The sequence below is a fragment of the Cataglyphis hispanica genome, chromosome 1 (genome assembly GCF_021464435.1).
Source record: "Cataglyphis hispanica isolate Lineage 1 chromosome 1, ULB_Chis1_1.0, whole genome shotgun sequence".
Classification (NCBI taxonomy): domain Eukaryota; kingdom Metazoa; phylum Arthropoda; class Insecta; order Hymenoptera; family Formicidae; genus Cataglyphis; species Cataglyphis hispanica.
In genome coordinates this window covers 12,082,024-12,102,305 of record NC_065954.1, presented here as the reverse complement: position 1 = coordinate 12,102,305, position 20,282 = coordinate 12,082,024, and the positions used below count along the sequence as shown (strand labels likewise).

The 20,282-nt window shown below is 28.2% G+C and overlaps 1 protein-coding gene across 3 annotated transcripts in view; it reads right to left on the bottom strand.

Annotated features, from left to right (window-relative positions):
* LOC126852339 (metabotropic glutamate receptor 8-like) overlaps positions 1-20,282 on the bottom strand; it is a 106,607-nt gene that overhangs the window by 22,270 nt on the left and 64,055 nt on the right. For all 3 annotated transcript variants that reach the window (XM_050597097.1, XM_050597182.1, XM_050597272.1), the window contains exons 5-7: positions 19,160-19,339; positions 13,822-13,991; positions 223-377 (exon numbers count right to left, since the gene is read on the bottom strand). In XM_050597097.1, coding sequence (XP_050453054.1) covers positions 223-377; positions 13,822-13,991; positions 19,160-19,339 — 505 coding nt within the window. The remainder of the gene's footprint in view (positions 1-222; positions 378-13,821; positions 13,992-19,159; positions 19,340-20,282) is intronic.

Genomic DNA, 20,282 nt, shown 5'->3' with positions numbered 1-20,282 from the left:
ATTTTATTTATTTTTCATTCATTAAGCGTACTCAAATAGAAGTACTATATTCATTCTTTTTTACACATTTTTTCCTATTCTAATATGTTATTTTATACGAAAGTTTATCGATTTCAACTCATTACTTTGTTTGCCTCTGATTCAGAGTAAACTCAAAGTAAACATTCTCTTAATTAATCCGATTATAATAGGGCCACACGAGCATAGTAAGGAGTCGTTTACCTTCGAGGGCGTTTCTATAGGGCAGGATGGTGATGGCACCTTCCGCCGCGAACTCTTGATCTCGGACTGGATGAACTTTAGCGCCCCACGAATCGCTACCCACCCACATGAAATGTCCCGTGCGATTGGCCCTTACCGTTGCCTGAAGCAGCTTCCTGCAACGAGATAAGCCGAGCGATAAGAATGAATTATGAGCAATGATGATCCCGGCTATCATTAACTCGCGACAAATACAATAGAGATCTCGTAGTAAGATCTGTAATCAGTTGCTACAATTTACCATGTCATTATTATAATAACAAAACATTACTTCTTGTTTTCTTTTTTCTTATTATGCTTGTAATATAATCCACATTTTCCGTAAATAGCGAGAGATGTAGCATTTATATTTTATATTGCTAATATTTTATAATGTTTATAAATTTGTAATCACGTGTCTTCTAATTAATAAGTAAATGTCCTTGGATTTATAAAAAATAACACGTATATATATATATATATATATATATATATATATATATATATAAAAGTAATATGTTGGAAAAAAAGTACTCGATTACACAATATAATTGTTATTTATTAATACCAATTGTAATTTTATAATTTTATTTTAATTCTTGTTAAATTTAAATAACAATATATATATATTAGATAACAAGTATATACTATTATTAGTAATTAGACAGAGCAATAATTTATTATTAATGATAGAAATATCTATTGAAATCTGTGCAAATCCAGAATTTGATTCATACTACTTTTGTTTCACATTGCTGGTCTTGTACTACTTTGATGGAACTAATAGAAATTGACTAATATCACTTGAAATGATTTCTGCGTTTTATTGACTTATATCACTGAAAATGTCCCAAAGATTATTGATTTGTACTACTGACAAATTTATAAAAAAGCTAATAATTATATAGATAATTATATAAATAATACTATAGATAATCTGTAAATATAAAAGTGTTTTAATAATTAGACAAATCATTAATTTAAACTAGCAACATTAAAGAAATCTATCAAAATCTGTGTAAATCCAGAAATTGACTTATACTACGTGTTTCACACTGCTGGACCTTGTACTACTAATCGAATGATAGAAATTGAGTTATATCACTTGGAATAGCTTCTGCGTTTTATTGATTAATACTACTGAAAATATTCCGAGAATCATCGACTTTCGTGCTACTGACAAATTTATAAAAAAAAACTAACATTTTACATATTACTACATATATGAATTTTGTGCGAATAAGAAAATTCTTTAAACATAGAGAGTACGCAATCGATTTATTATTACTAAATAAAATAACGATTTAATTAAGGAACAAAATTCCGTCATTTACTTACGTAATGTAATTACTTACATAACAAATTAAAAAACAAATTAAAAAAATAAGACAAACTTTATTATACTACCTGATTTATTTCAGAGATAATTAACATCTTTTAATGTATGATCGTAAAATATAAAAAAAGGAAAATTTCTTCCAAATCTTTCAATAATTTTGATATTATTAGATATTAAATTATTTTGATTGATACAATCTTAATATATTACACAGTATATATACAGTATATATACAGTAATTTTTATTGTTAAAATTATAATGCTGTAATTAAAAAAGAATATTACTATGACATTAATGCATAAACATGACATTGAAATAATTGTTCGTTGAGAGTTTCTTTTTAAGAAATCAATAAGATCAACTAGGTCAATATTTGATCTAATCATGTCGATTGTAACAATAAAAGACATGTAGAAAGAACGAGATCTTGTACATCATTACAACACCAACTTGAGTTTTGTATAGAATGATTCAATTGCATTAATCCGGAAAGATATCGACGGAAATGCAGGCAAGAAGCGCCGATAGCGAGCCGATAGATCGATATCAACTTATCGGTTTATGGAAATCGAATCAGATAATGGTTTTTCTTTTATGTCTGAAAATCTTGCTGCAGAAATCAATTATTTGCCTTACGATCTAATCGGGGATCATAAACAACAGGATGATATCGAGCTTGATAGATTTGCAGCAGAATTTTGCATTATTTCGTAATATCTATGCGTTTCCAGAAACACAGCATCGTTCTTTGGATGTTTCCGTTTATTTGTATCGATGACCTACAATTCTTTTTTCCTTTTTTAAAATTTCCTTTCTCGCTTTATTACACTCGTTTCAGTTATATGGAGCAATTCTCAGACGCATTAAACGTTATACATACTGAACGTGATGCGATATCATGGCATTTGCTTGTTGATATTACTTTCTTATCGATCCGTATAATATTTTATAGAAAATTGTAAAAAAATTGTTGAAAGGTAAATTAATTTTTATAATTATTTTATTTAAATTTGTAATAAGTAAAATTATATATATATATATATATATATATATATAAATCTTATATATATATTATACATGATATAAATAATTATAATACGTTATATATACAAGCCAAATTTATAATATATAAGAAATAAAATAAAAATTTAGATTAAACATATAATAAGTAAATTTAATAAAAATGTGATTGCAATTTTTATAATTCTTTCTCCCTCTATTTATATTTTATAATAAAAAGCAAATGTAAAATTTATATATATATATATATATATATATATATAAATCTATATATATATTATACATGATATAAATAATTATAATACGTTATATATACAAGCCAAATTTATAATATATAAGAAATAAAATAAAAATTTAGATTAAACATATAATAAGTAAATTTAATAAAAATGTGATTGCAATTTTTTATAATTCTTTCTCCCTCTATTTATATTTTATAATAAAAAGCAAATGTAAAATATAATTATGACTCCGAGTTTCATTTAACCGAAATAAAGATCACACATTCAACGTTATTTCACTGCTGAAGATGAAATCCGGCATTAAATTTATGATAGGAATACGGATTTCAGTCTGCACACAATTAAGCTGTATGTATAGTACTACTGAAAACTAGATCTAAGGAGTTGATTTAATGCTATATGGGTAGTTAGATAGTAGTGGCTAATATTTCACAGCTTAATTACAGTTTCTCCAAATTGCTTGGAGAAAAACTTTTCATCTAGAAAATATTTTAAGATATTAAACAAAGCGAAAAGACCGTATTTGATTCAAAATCCAATTGGGACTTACTTTTATTTCAAACTCAAGATTCAAGCTAATGACATTAAAGCAGAACTGTTATTAGAAATTTTTATCTTTTCTGTATAATTATGGATAAAATTATTTAAATATTTTAATCTATAAATAAAAATAATAGAATATTATTTTATGCAGTTAGTAAAAAAAACAGAATTAATTAAAATTTACATTTGAGATTTTTTCTGATTAAAATACCAAACCAATCTTAAGCTCTGTGTCGTGTATCTTTCGTGTCACATATATAAAATGCATGCAAGAATGTGGAGATATTTAAATTTTTAATTTAGGTCGCACCACGTCTTTCTCTCTTCGGTATTTCTACTTTCTTTTACTATGAGCTTTGTCGTACGTAAGCCCCTTTTCAACTTGCACTTTGAGTCTACCTAAAAAGATTAGCCGTCGGAAAAAGTAACCAAAAATCCCTTTCAGCTAGCTGTACTATAGGAAATAACATCGCATTGGAATAGTCGAACTAGAGGGTCCACTCAAAGAATTTCCTTGTATTGCAAGAAACCAAAATGCGATCGTGCACAAACTTTTCTAATCCGATGCTCAGTCCAATCAATGTCATAGTCGAGTTGCTTGATTTGTACTTCTGCTTTTGCACATAAGAAATTTGATATATTTGAACAAACAACGTCAAGCACCGTGATGTAAAGAAAAAAAAATATAATGCATTTAGTTATAGATATATATATATATATATATATATATATATATATATATATATACATATATCATATTTCGATGATTTAATGTGTCATGGTAAGATATCAGATAATATAATACAAGTTTCTTTTAGTAAAATTAATCTCTTAAAACTGTTCTGTTACATTTATTAGTTCTGTTATATTTATGATTCTGTTATATTTATCTAGATTTAAACATAACAAGCAAATATTCTTAACTGTAAATAAATAAACATTTTGTTTTTAGATCATCGCAACTATGTCTCGAGACTGGATGTATTTTATTTATCTCAGACAATATTTGCTTCAAAAATATTGAAGCAACTTATAAAAGTTGGGGACATGTTATAGAATAAAGTGAAGTGCAATCGTATGGGGGCAATCGAGCAATCGATCTTATCACGAAATATTGAAGGTGTTCCTATTGCTACTAGCAATTTAACTATTCACTTTATCCTCTATTTCGTCTGGCAAAGGATAAAGGAAGGAAACGAGTAAATATAACCGAACTTTCCCATCCTCCTCGATCGAAAGTTTGACCAGTTTCGAACGGATCGCAGTAAATATAAGTCAAATTATTCTATCGATAACAAATCGAGAATAACTTTCTGAAGATTTAAATTACAAAATTTCAAAATTTTCAGAACGCTTCGCTTGTATGTAATATATGAAAATATTCATCGTCAGACGTAATAAAATAAAATTTTTACGAGCACACACACACACACATATAAACATTTTTAAAGTAATTAAAAAATAGATAAATTAAAAAAAGGAATAAAAATAATTTTCTCTAGAATATTTCTTATATTCTTTATATTAGATACATAAATATTATAGCAATTTTCAAAAGGAAATATAGAGAAAGTAAAATAAGCTCTCTAATTTTACTTAACTACATGTTGATGGGCAAAAATAAAATATCAATACATTTTTTCTTTACGGAATCATATCTAATGTAATAATAGAATTCCTTTCCAAAGAACTTTTAGTTTGCGTCTTTTTTTTTGGAGAGTCATCTATGACCCCAATTAAAAGGCCATTCTTTTATAAATTACCGTAATAGAAAATCTTTAAAAATAAAGAAAGAGAAAGAGAGTAAACAACGTTCTCTCTCTATAGATAGAATGGCAAATAACGCGGCTTACGTTAACAAATATTTTTTGAATTTTTCTAACATCGATGCCGATATTTCTTCCAGTTTTTGGAGATTCGCCAAAAATTCCGTCAACGTCGTAGAAGTGACGTCGACCGATGGAGTAACTCCAAGGTGTATCCATGCTAGGTGGTTACTCGATAATGTATCGTTTCCTCTTGAATGCACAATAAAACCCTGCTGCTTTAAATAGACAGCCGCGCGTTTCTTTTGAGAAGGGAAAAAAACTCTCGTTCGATATATCAACTGGTTGGAGGACGAGATAAATAGAGAGAGAGAACTAACTCTGCGATGCCGACCGGAAGTCTCTTCTCGTGGGACTACATCCGGCCGATGAACGGAGTTCTGATCGATTAGGACAAATTTTCGCTTGAGTAATACGATGCACATGTGCAACGTGCCACGTGTCGTCAAGTGAACTGTTCAGAATGAGAATAAGTCGGATAAATGTCATATACGCTCCAATAAGCTTATCTCTATATAAACAACATTTTTTAATTTATACATTTTATACTTTGAATAATAGAATAAAAATGAATTAATGAAGAATTATGAATATTGGTATTCGTAAATTTGTTAAGCTTGTCAATATTTGAATAAGTTGTTTTTATTAATAATTTTCGCAATAAGAAATACAATAAATTTGTTAATTTAAATTTACAAATTTATAAATTATAAATTTGTAAATTTGACAAATAGATATATTTTCTTTTTTAAATGATTGCCATTCTTCTTTTTCGTTTACTAATATTTTCTTATATCATGTACCTTATGTCATATATATATATATATATATATATATATATATATATATATATATATATAAATATAAATTATATAGAACAAAGATATATTATATAAAAAATAAAAAGAAGAGAAGAAATAAAAAGAGAGAACTAGGAGACTCTTGATACTGCAAAAATTTTCATGAAACTTTGAAATGCCTTAGATATCATTAATTCTTCATGTATCATCTTTGCTTGATCGTTACTTGCGGATACTAATTATGAGCTATTTGCGCTCGCAAAGTTTGCGAACAAGGAAGTCTTGACGTTTAGCGTTATAATCGGAAGTTTCACACAAAATGAAACCTCGGGCACGATATGAACTAGGTTGAAATATGTCGTCTCTGAGATGACATGCGGAACATGTGTAAGATATCTATGGCGCGGTAAATCGTCTTGGGCCAAGCAACTGAGGAAGCTCATAGATCACGGTTTCGTCGAGCTTATATTATAAGACAGAAAAAGCACGTCAGTGAACATTTCACAAATCGCCTCTTCGTGCCTCGTTTGTGAATACATCACGCACGCAGCGAAAAAAAATTCGCAAAGCAATTTCGCGCCATCGACATTTACGGAAGAGATCAATAAAGTGAAAAAGAAAGAGCTCTCATATCTCACGGTTGTCACGTAAAAAAAAGATAAAGCGATTGGTTAAAATACCAACGTCTGTGATAAAAATAAAAATCAAATACATCGTTCTCAGTGACTTTAATGGATATAAATGGTTTGTCAAGTCAACAAATGTATAATTATTTGATATTTATAAATAAAGATATGATTACTTTTATTAAACAGAAATTTCTCTTTCTCTCTCGCTCTTTTTCTCTTTCTTGTAAAATATGTATATATATATATATATATATATATATACATGTTATACACGATATCAATAATTTTACAAAATTAAGAATAATTTTATATTTATAATAAAGATTTCTCTAATTATATATTATATAATATATAATATCATGTGTTGTAAATACTTATAGATAATATATATGCGAGAACGTTATAACGATCTCTCGGAAATGTAGCTTCTTTAAAAAAAAAAATATTTTCTATTATCGTCAGTTTATATTCAGACAATTTTTTAGAATATTTCTTTTTCTCTCTCTCAAAATTATAAATTCAAATCAACTTTATTATAAATCAACGCTTCATTAAAATAATTTATTTCTTTTTTTTCGAGGGATCAAATGTACTTGTATTTAGGAGACACATTCGAATAGTCACTCTTCATAGGGTTACTAGATCCGTACGACCCACTACAGTTTCAAGTACTGCTTGTTACGTGTCGAGATGCTGCTTGATATGCGAATATATGCACATAGATGCATGTTACGTATAAAATATTTATAAAGTTTCTATGCTCATAAAATGCAATTTACAATAAAATATTTAAAATGCTAAAAATAATAATTAAAACTTAAGATCCAAACAAATCACCAAATAAATAAATAAATATATACAATAAAAAAGGCATGCACAGAATATCATGACTAAAAACATGAAAAATATTTGATAATAATTATCTTTCGTATCAAGTCTTTAAGGCAAATAGGCAATTAATCCTTTTGCTATGTATTCTAAGAAGCGATGTACGCTAATCTTATGCGGATTTTCCAGCTTTTTCAATATTAAAATGGAATGTTCCATGAGTAATCCCTAACGAATATTGTAGAAGCAATATATCTTTGTTCTCCTTTCTGGTATTCTCAATCCGGTCTTCTTTTTCTCGATGAAAATTAGCTTTCTACGCTAGTTTCTTTGTGTCAACTGCGAGGGCTTGCACTGCGTTTTATAAATGTTTCTTGCATATCACATAATCAGCAGGACTTCCGTTGTTTCCGTTGTTATCGATGCTCATAAGAAATACACTTTTGCATCTGTCCGTCGCAGCTGCTCGACATTTAATACGGCGCCTGTTTCTTTGTATTCCAGACGACCAGTGAAATTGCACGCTGAATATCAGGCCGTTTTAGATTTATTCCTTTTTACAGTGTGAGCGCGCGTTGCGGTGTTCTCAAAGCGCAATGCTGCGGCGAAAGACGTTGTGAATTTCCCTTTCAGATATTAAAAACATCAGAAAATTTCGCGAAACTATCGCCGCGTGAAAAACTCGGAAAAGTCTCGCGGAGATTAATGGCAGGAAGATTTGAACGAGGAAAAATGCCATCATACTTTTAAATAAAAGCAGAGAGAATTTAAAATAGATGTCTTATTTTTGTTATAATCTGGAATAGCAATACTTTGGAAAAACTCAAGATTTATGCATTTATTAAGAAAGAACTCTGGATGGATCAGCTACATCAAAATTTATTATAAATTGTATTATTAAATTTATTATTATATAAATTTAATATATTTCGAAATTTATGAATTTCACATTGTCCACACACAAAGCACTTTCCTTTTAAAATATAAAATTAATAATTAATTTAAAAATTAAAGTAAAGATTTGTTTTGTAGAAAAGAAATAATATTTATTTAAAATAATATTTACGATTTTGAGATTAAATTATATTTAACAGGACAAATTTCTTTACTTTTATTCATAAATTATTTATTAATTTTGTATTTTAAGAAACTAAAAGTATGATTTGTACAATCAAATTCATGAATCTTGAAATATATTAGATTTATTAATGTTTTCTTCTTATGACATACTAATCCTTTCAGTTCCTCTTTAAATAGTCATACTGCTAACAACTAAATGCAAATAAATAAAGGATCAAATATGAAAATAATAGTATGATAATTAAGAATTTTAATTAAGAATTTTATAATTAAGATTATAATAACTGAGGACTAATAATTTTGAAGTATGTAAATTATAACGATAAAGATAACTGTTAATTAAAGTCAATGTTTTTATATTAAAAACTAATAATTCACTTTTCTTATGCAAATCTATATTGACTGCAAATTGCTTAAGTATTTAAAGCAATATATGTATTATATATAGTTAACAAAAAATGGATAGGAGGAAAAGTTCGGTAATGGACGTCGCGTAATAAAGTTATCTGTGATCGATTAAAAACCGAAACGAGAGCAGAGTTGTTATCATCTCGCCGCGGGAATAACTCGTTAACACGCTAATTCCGTGTTTTTCGTTCCCGCTGGGATGGAATGATGGCGTCATTCATTTCTATGCGTTTTAAAATTTGAAACCATAAAAGCACGATATAAAACCTCTATGTTACATTATTTTAAATTGCCTTTGTTAGCGCTTTCACGAGAAACACGCAAAAAAATATCACTACGTTTCTTTTCTTAAAGACACGTTTTGCACACAAAATATATATTCCGAGTTTTTTCATATTTAGATTTCTTCAAATCGACTTGTAATTTACCAAAAATTATATTAAATATGGAGGAATAAAATAAATGTGAAAAATCTTTAAGAGATACAATATCTATAAATAGCTTTGTTAAAATAATTAAACCTCAAATTATAATTTTATTAATGTTAAAGTATTTGAGAATAAAAATGAGATTTTTCTATATCTATTCACACTGTAAAGTTTTATTTGAAAAAATTTCTAACATTTTTTATTGCCTACAACTCGAAAGCTATTGGTGTTTCGCCAAAAGCATTCAATTAGGTTTACGATCGAAACGATTGCCCTAACTTATCTTTATAGACGCAAGGTAAAATTATATCGAGAAACGAAAGCTTGCAATGTTCTCTGGAGAAGTTCCAAATTCTACTGCTATAGTCTTGTATCTATATGTAATATTATACTTAAGATATATGGCAGAAAATTTTATTTTATGCTTGTATTAATTTATGCTTGTATTATTCGTTTATATTTATATTATGTGTAACATATATATGGAAGAATTCCAATAAAAATATAATACAAAAAGCTTACATTTCTGGACATTTGCTTTGATGATTTATATCTATCATCTTCTTTAATGCTTGATTTAAATACTTGCACATAAATAATATAATAAATATATTTTCTTTTTAATTTTTTTAAAATTAACTTTAAACAATATATTTGTGTATATGTTTAACATACTAGTTTCACTTATATAATATCTTTATTGCGTATTATTTTAAATCTAGAAAATTTGATATACAATTAAAAAAAAAAAAATATTGAATTTAAAATAATTTTAATAATTACATAGTTAATTAAATTTATTATTATGAAATGCAAAATTGATAATTTTATGCATTTTTTAGTTGTGTTAATTCTACAATAGAATATAATGTTATTTAGTACATTTGTTAGATAAATATAAGCGATCGAGTAATCACGAAACTCGAATATGAAATTGGACTAATGAAGCTTCCGTTGGCTGGAAACGTAGAATATTTTAGCTGAAATAATGAATACAACGGGAGTAAAAGAGATTTTTTATGCATAGTATAATGCAAGCTATATATTTTTCCTTCTCCGTGCTTTCTTGTTTTAGCCGGCTATTGTTAAAGCCACTGAGTCGAGTGCAATCTGGTTGTTTCAGCAATAATATAGCAATAATATAGCAAATAATATAGGCAAAAATGTTCAGTGGCAGCCGCGCTGCGGCGAATTATGTTATGTTTAGTATATCTTCAAGAATTTCTCTCGCGTTTTGTTTATTCTCCAATATTTGCTCAACGTTATAAACCGTTTGGTACCTTCGAGGGGTTTCAACGGCCATTTGCGACGTCGTGAGAAACTTTCGAATAACACTCTATGTTAAAATACACCCTACGATCAAACAGGCAACTTCCAGGAGAAGCTCAAGAGTCTTCAGAGAATAAATTGCAATATTCTGAGCTACAGCAGAAATTGCTGCTCGGTTGTAGAGGCCAGTCTGCCAGTTCCGGGTTTCCTCGATGACAGCTGCGATGATGAACAGCGTGATCTCCTCGGAAAGTCAAAACCGCATGTTACTTCCCGTATAGTTGCACGTGATATAACTCGTATAACACGGGCGAATACACACCGAGAAGGCGTGTCTTATATACATATATGTATATAAAGTTTTTACGCAATAATTCCTTTACAGAAAAGATTTACAGAATAGCATAAAAACCACTGGGATTATCTCGCACAGCGCTATGGCAGTCGTGCAAATTTAAAATGATTGCGCTTAGGATTTTTGAGAATTGATTCTTGTATTATATCAGTTTCTTTCGTCACAAAAATTTCTATTAAATTCGTTTATTTTTATATATTAGTTAAGCGGTTAATGAATCGTTGAACGCAACTATTGCTGATATAAAAAATGATCAATAAAAAGTAGTATTTCTTTATTATTATTATATAATATATAATATATAATTAATATTTATTCACTATTTTTTGTAAATAAAATATTTAATTATTTTTGTGTGGCATAAAATTCTTTGAATTAGCCTTTTTTAACATTTTTAACATTTTTTCTCTTTTCCATTATAAAAAAAATTACAATAAAATAGATTTTTAGATATTTTTGTAAATTGCATCACAAATGCTTTCGAAAAATTCTTTTGTTACTCGATATTAAAAAAGAAGTAATATGTCCAAATTTATTGTCCTCAACTGTTCAATTATTTCCGAATATAAATAGCATATCGAGGATCAAAACATAAAAGTCATGTTGGAAATTATGATAATAGAAGAACGCTTTTTTCGCAACAAAATTTTGTAATACATATACTATTGCGGAAAACATCAGTATTTCTTACATAAGATAGCAAATCATAATAATTATGTCCATCATTGTCACCACAGCTGTCATTTATTAATTAATTAAAATAAATTTTCAGATTGTGTCTGCGTACGATTGTCAAGCAAATTAAAGCGCTCAATATAATTATAATCACAGTTAGCAATTGTATATTATTTTAGCCCACGCTTGTATAATGAATGGTTTTCCATTGGGATTTGACTGAAAGCTCGTAAAGGATTTTGAATGAAATGCGATAGATGAATGTGTGCGCGAATATCAAGTACACATACAGTCGCAATATTTTGCTATATAAATTATGCTGTATAAATTATTAATAATGTAGTTTTTTGTTGATCACTTGTATTCAGCAATCAATTTTATGCTGAATTGTTTTATTTTATTGCGGTAATTATTAATTGGAAGAGAAGAGAGCCGCAAAAGCGGAATAGTAAAAGACTAATAACATTTATTAAACTTGTATAACAATAAGCATATATTCCAAATGTGCGGATCAATTTGTTTATATAACTGAATGAGCATATAATTTTATTAAAAAATATTAATAACATATCGCAAAATTAATTGCATTATCTCAAAAAGTCATTAATCACTTTATTAATTACTGGAAACCCATGGTAAAAACTGTAGAAGATAAACTTGAAAAATGCATTTGAATAGAAATGATCAAATAACAAATATATTCGTTATATCTTTATTGTTAGTATCATCAATATATATTTTTATTCATATAACTTTTACTATTGTATTTAGATATGTATATGTATGTGTGTTGTGTGTATGTATATGTGCAGTACAATACAAGTGAAAATATGCTTTCAAATAATATGTTTTATTTGTAGTTTCTATTTAAAAATCGCTGGGAAAAATATCTAAAAACAATAAATAATTTATTTCTCGATTATTATCGTTTTGGCTTTAATGTGAATTATTTATTTACTTTATATTGATCTGTAAAGCTCAAATTTTTTGAATTACAAGCTAGGCTGAGCCAATCGATTGTATGTTCGTCTTCATTCACGCTTTGCCCGCAAAAACTGGCAAATATCGACTTCATAAAGAGTAAGATTAATTGCCGCTCTGTTATCTCGTCCGCTTGGTTACGTTTCGATCGACTAACAGTTCACAAATGCATGCTGGTTTAAAAAAAACCCAGCCACTTTATTGTTCTATCAAAGATCGGAGAATTAAATATTAATCTTTAGTTCTTTTTAAAGCTTTTTAAAAAATAAATGAGCTCTCTTGAGTAGTACTTTAGATTGAAAAAAAGAAATTATAAAAAAACAAGAATTTGTGGAGATGTGGAGAGAATATATGCATGTAGAAAAATATATGCATGGAAAAATAATAATATTAAACTGCTTTTGTAAGATCTGGTATTCTTCATTCTCGCTCATCTGTAAAATTTTCTCGGCGTGTAACTCAAAAAATCGTAGAATTCTTTTTACCGTCCTTTATCAGCTGACAACTCGCATTCTACTGTAATTAAGCAAAAGATGGATAAGCTCGTTTGATATCGCACGTTCTGTCGTTGTCACGACGTTTAGCAGCCGTAATTAGCTTAGAATGTCGGATAAGACAAACGCGATGACACGTACGTTTACACAATCTGTTCCTAATTATAGGCGTTGATTTCAGGATTTGATATTGTTTCTGCCATTAGATTAGGATAATTGGAAATTGCTTTTTTTATCATTAATATTAGCTGCTAGATTTCAACTTGAGAATTTGAAGCGAATTTTATTGCTTGATAGCATCGTATATAACAATTTATATATCATCGATATTAAACTGCTGATAAACGATATTAATTGTTTAAAAAAAAAATTCGGATACAAATTTTTTATTTTATTATATTATTTTATTATTATTCTCTTGTGTTTATTGCTTTCGTCTAATTTAATGATTATATCAAATTTTCCATTAAACGCTATTTATGTGAAAAATTGTCTTTTTAGCCAAAATATTGCATTTTAAAATCTAATGGAATATATATTTATTATTATTATGGAATATATATATATATATATATTAAGTAATTTTCTTTAAAAATGTACATATATACACATTTTATGTAACAACAATCGCATTTAAATGTAAGGAAAGAAAACTTATCTTACCTTATGTTATCCTCGTCGACGAATATTATGACCCCCCTGGCATTGTGTTTCGAGCTCAGTCGTTCGATTATTCTATCGAAGTCCTCGGTCTTGGCATTTCTCAGGATCTTCTCGCTGACTGCGACGCAGATGTTGTATTCACCCGCAAGGGCAATGAAACTGGCGATGCCCTGAAAATAGAATTTCAGCCGCAAATAAATTGTCCATCTATCCAACGAGAAATCGAATTCCGGCTATAACATGCGAGTCTGTTTTTTCAGTAAATAAATGGAAAATAAAAAACGCTTGAAGGGAATGCATTTACAAACTTATATTTGCATATCATTTAATATTGACGACAAATTCTCAAAATTTGCATAAATATCGCGATTTTTTGTTTATCCAAAGAAAATACACGATATAGCAATACGTCTTCACTCTTCCGGAAAATTAGGTATCATATTTTTGAAGTAAAAGTTTATTCCGCTGTATTTTTATTGGAGAACTCCATATCTCTCTTACGCTAAATAAAAATTTCAATTTTAAATCAAACTTCAATAATTAATATTCAAATAATGAAATATCTAATAAATAAAGAATAAAATTTGAAGCAAATCAAATTTAAATTTTTGCAATAGTTAATTAGCCGACTTGATTGGATTATAAATTATTTCGCAATGAATTTGTAATAATTGAAAACAAATTTAATATTGCAAAATAAAATTTAAAGATTTAATTAATAATCTTAATATTATGTAAATATTTCTCTCTATATAATTTCAATTGTATAAGTTACGACATGTAAACATTACAAGTAAACACTAGAACCTGTCCCTCATGTTTTCACGCCACAAGATATATATACAAATAAATACATCAATGTTGCTCGTCTGTCTTCACGATAACATCCGGCGTTTCGTGAAATATTCCTACTCGTATATGTGAACGGAGAAGGGAGAACTCGCGCGGAAACAAAAGACGGTCGAAGAATAATACGGAATACGGAATACAACCCAAGTTGCATCCGCAGGTGTTATCGGAGTGCTTCGCGTAATAAAAATTGTCACGATTTATTACGGTACGCCGGATGATAAAGTATAGGTATATTCTGCAACGATATTCCACCACGCTGTAAGGATTACATAGCAGAATAATTCCCGTACTTTCGCAATTTTATAAGTCAAGCAAATTTATTAATAAACATTTATTAATATATTCTCTTTCTGACTAAAGAACATTATACAAATCCCGATGATTAAAATTACGTGTTATCGAAATCATTTGCAATCTAGACTTTTTTAAATAAAACAGATTGTTTAGGAAATTTATTTACATAGTTATGTTATATATAATTTTTCTTATATATATATATTACTTCACTAAACTTTTTATTTTTATTATTATAAATAATATATTATTATAAGGAAATAATAATATATTGCTTTTGAATTTTTTTCTTTCATCCAGTCAGTTAAATTTTTCGTAAATTAGAACATTTTTTGATGAATTAAATAAAATAAATTTTATTATGCATATCTGTATGATCTTTTTCTAGAGAAGCGTTTCTTTATTATATCTTTTATATTTTATCAAAATTTATATTATCTTATTTTTTATAATATTAAATTTAATAATTAAATTTTAAAATCTTAATTTTGAAACATATATATCATTCATCAAATTTTCTAGTATTATTTGACGTAATTAAACGATAACGAGTAAGAGTCAATAAAGTTCTTATTTCTTTGACACTACCCGGAACTAATTTTCTATAGGATTAGAACTCTCTTCTTTATTGTCTATTGTAAGAACAACTAAGTAAGAAAGAGAAAATTGATAAAACTGTCCAACATCCCGCTGAGAAATAGAAGATTACAATTGTGTAAAAATAAATTCTATTCCAAATTGCATAACAAAATTATTCTTTACTTACACTCATGTGCAACTTTTTTCATTTTTAATGACTCAAAAACAATTTAACATTTTTGTCGAGAAAAATATCAAATCTAAATTTTTTTTTTAATGTAATTTTGAAATATGTATCTTCCTTTACATATATACAAGCATGCAATTTAGAAATAAAATAATGTGTGTAATTGCAAAATTGAGCAAATAAATCCAATAAACTCTTTTATGATTTAAAGAAAAAAAATCTTGAAATAAAAAAATTATATTATTGTTTAAACCTTTAATGTTTTATGTCATTGAGAACATAAAGATATAAAAGATAAAAAACATTTTTTAAATTGCTTTTCGAAGAAATAAAGAATTCAATCAGGGAAAAACGATAAAAAATTAAAATATCTGAAATGCAAAACGGACATGCAATACATAGTTAATGTGGATTCGATTGATAAAAAAAAGAACATCGACAATAAAAAAGAAAAAAACAGACAAATGACGTAGTTATCCAGAAATAATGAAAATTGCTACAATAAGAAAAGGTTGCTTTATCGGGCGATTTACTTAACGAGGCTCATTTCCTTTAACTATTGGTCGCGGCCTCGCTCTTTTTTTATTTCTATATATATATATATATATATAATTCTGATCTTTTTTTTAGATCTCATCGTATATTATAAGTTTCATTATGTGTATTTGTGTCTAAGGGACAATCTTGAGTTCTTGATGATCTCAAAATACACATAATTTTATCCTTTGACATCTCTTTAGTAAAATTCATTCGTTATTTTTTTAAGTAGTGATTTTAGCCATATTAGAATACGAACGTAAATAGTTAAATGTACCTAGAAAACGTTATTGTTGCAAAAGAATTCCACTAAGTCTTCTTTGACCGCAGTTTGTACGAGACGCTTTCTGTTCCTTATAATTCGCAATATAAATCATTCCAAGCATTTTATCTCGTGCCATTATAAAGATATTAACTAAGCCACGTTCGTATAATCGCTTTTGGCGAGCTTATGTCTAAAATATGCATCGCATTTGCAACAGCCGCAAGTACTAGCGAGCCTAGCATTTGGCGTGAAAGAAGAACCTCATAAATTTCATTAAAAAACCAAAAGGAAATGTCTTATTATCCCCTTGAACGCCATCGTAGTAGAATCAGATTTAAGTAAGGTTAAACTTTAGGCTTTTTTTATAATGTGTTTTTTTTTTTAAATCCATTTCCAAAGAAACTTTAAAATTCTCTCATTATTATATAGTTGATAGTTTATTATTTATTTCATTATAAACCCGAGAGTTTACTTTGTATATAGACATAATTTAAATAGAGTATTCTTAAATACAGTGTTTTGCATAAATTTTTAAACTTCTTATGTTAATGTATATAATTTTCTTTCTAATATTATATAATAGATTGACGATCGTGTGATTTTGATATGTTTATTATAGGAATGGAATTGTCCGCGCAATAACAAATCCATTCATGCGAGGCAATTGCCGGACTATTGCGATACCTGGTAGAGATTAATTAGGCTGATCACTGGCACTGTTTAATTACTCGGAACGCGATTATCACCATTCCATCTAGTGTCCTTTCGAGAGCGCACACAGCCGGTACAATTCACACAACGCTGGCAGATTTGCCGTTCTAAGACGCGGAACACGCTATTGTCATGGACATAATTGTTCTGAGTCGACCATCTCGCCATCGTATAATTGGGTCATAAAATCGCATTTCGATCAATATTCATGGCGCAAATATGAAAAATTCTTGCGCGACGTCTCTCGACACAAGAGAAATTACGGGCATTGCCAGTTGAGAGTTACCGCATTCGTTAAATTATTATATCTACCCATTCGTCTAGTAATTACGCGGTAATAATAAAAAACGATATTGAAATGTCAATATTGAAAGAGAATTGCAGCTATTCAAACAGAGATTTAAATATAGGCCACAGATAGTGTAAGTAATAAATAGTGAATTTTCAGAGAGATCAGATTCAAAGAAATCTGAAAATTGATACAATTACAATCACTAACAATTAATTATGGATGTTGAAAATTTTAAAAAACTTTAAGTTTTTTTTTTAATTACTAATATATGCATTATTATGTTAAATAATATCCACGCGTTTTACGTGTATTTTTAAAATTATTATTATATTATTTTACATATTACGTGTACATTTTAAAATTACATTATATTTTAAAATTTTATATATTATTTTAAATTAAATGTTAAAATATTTGAACTCTTTATTCTAAGCTTTTTCAACGTATAAAATTTATATATATATTTAATCTTAAACTTTTATATAAATATTTTTAAGGTAATAATTTATTAATAGAAAAGAAAGTAAATTGAAATCCCCATTGCATTTAGTAATTTCTCTCTTTCTACATTTCTGTATACATATATCTTACATAATTTCTTCTACGAAGTATGCAATTAAGAAATAAAAAATTCAAGAAGCATAGAAGGAGGCGACCAGAAAGTTTTGCTTTCCGCAATTTTTATAAGATTGGACTGGTCTGGTAATCTTTTCGTAGAATTTCCCGTTGCATACTAATCGCCTAATTTGAGTAGCGGATGGCGCTGTAACATCACATTTTCTTGCCTGATTGCACAATTAGTTTCGTCTTCGCTTGTTAACGCGGTCGCACATAACGATTTCATATCATAATTACCATCGTTATAATAACTATTATTCAACGCAGCATTAACACGATTGTGCGGTGCGATCTAATGAGATAATACAATTAAATGTTACACTGCTATAATGCATGCTACACAGATATTTTTTTTTTTTATTAATTTTTGACTTTAGACAATATGTATCATATAAATAAAATATATATGATAAATTCTCCAAAATAATTTGACAGATCACATTTTACGAATCGGTGAATAATATTGTTATAATTGGAAATTCTGAAATTTGATCGTAATTAAAAACTCTTGAAACATGAAATATATGCATATCACTCATAAAGACAGATACATGTTCTCCCCTTATGCACCGCGAAAATAAATCAATTATTACGATCTCTCATATATTACGAACTTGCAATAATGATGATAAAATTTTATACGTTACGATATTTAATAGGTAATTATCGAACAATAATTATCAAAGGAATGTTTGCAATTTAGTATATTAGTTATTATAACGATCGTAATAACATTTTTGCAATTAGTGCTATATTATCAAGATAAAGCTGTTTTTTTGCTAAATAATTTAAAAAAATGTACTAATATATAATTTTTAAGAAAATTATAAAAAAGTACCGTTCTAAAATCTTTGTTCTAAAAGAGGATAAATTTTTTAGTACGAGTAATATGACAGGGAAAACGTCGCATTAATTTGTATCTTGCATTTATATTTTGTCCATCTTTGAATTTCATTTATATTGTATAACGTGTTGACTTTTTCAAATTAAATTCAACACTCACCTTCTCGCCGTACTCGCCTTCCACTGCAACCGTAGAAACATATTTCCATCCGAGCAGATGGATCACCTCGACGATTGCCTGTGCTTGAAAATTGTCGGGTGGTACCACTCTGCTAAAATATTCGAATCGGCTTTTATCCGAGAGTTCTGTGCTGGTGGATGCGTAACTTATTTGCGGTATCTGAAATCAGAAAGATAGTTACCATGCAATTAGAAGAGAATTGAAAAATATCACTGTTTTTACTTATGTAAAAAAATATAAAAATAATTGCGGTAGAATGAAGAGAAAAGAGAAGAGAGAATAAGTTTCCTGTACTATTTTTACTTATATTTTATTTATTTAAACTTTATTAAATTTCATGTTTTATATTGTTTATTAAAAAAGTTTTATTTATTTTATTAATGTAATGATTATAGATAAACGTATATTCAATAACATAAACGGCTGTTATATTAAATATAATATTTTTCAAAACTATTTCTTCTCGTATTACAACATTTATTTCAAGTATAAATCATATAAAACACAGAGATATATACGTGTGTGTGTGCATCTCTGTGAGGTGAATATCCTATGTTACTTGATACACGACCCTGTTTCTTGTCGTAAATATGGAGGCAGCTCGTAACTTTACAGCATCTGTGCGCAGGTAGTATCGCGAATCTAATAATCTGTTGTCTGTTGAAAGTGACTAAGTCTCCATCTCTCTCTGGCTTCTTTGGCTGCAATGGGTAATTCTATTTTTGCACAAAGAGCGTGCTTCGCTTAGACAGTTTCCTGTTGATAGTATTGTTCCTTAACGGATGTTATTGGCATTATCACGCATCCTTGTCGGGCCTATAGCGCCAACATATGCACGAAGATCGACAATAGCACATGAAAGCCGCGCCCGCATTAAAGCCTTCCGTATTAATTTGCATCCATTTGTTTCGATGGTTGGTGAGAATACTGACGTGACGTAAATCCAAATACAAGTTACGAATGATCGATCGAGACTTTATTACAAGTCAGGTCATCGACATATAAATTACAGGAATAATAAAAGAAAAAAATGTGATTGGCATATAAAGAGATCAAGGAAAGTTTCTATGTTCCATTCAAATCAGTTGAGGTGAAACAAAAG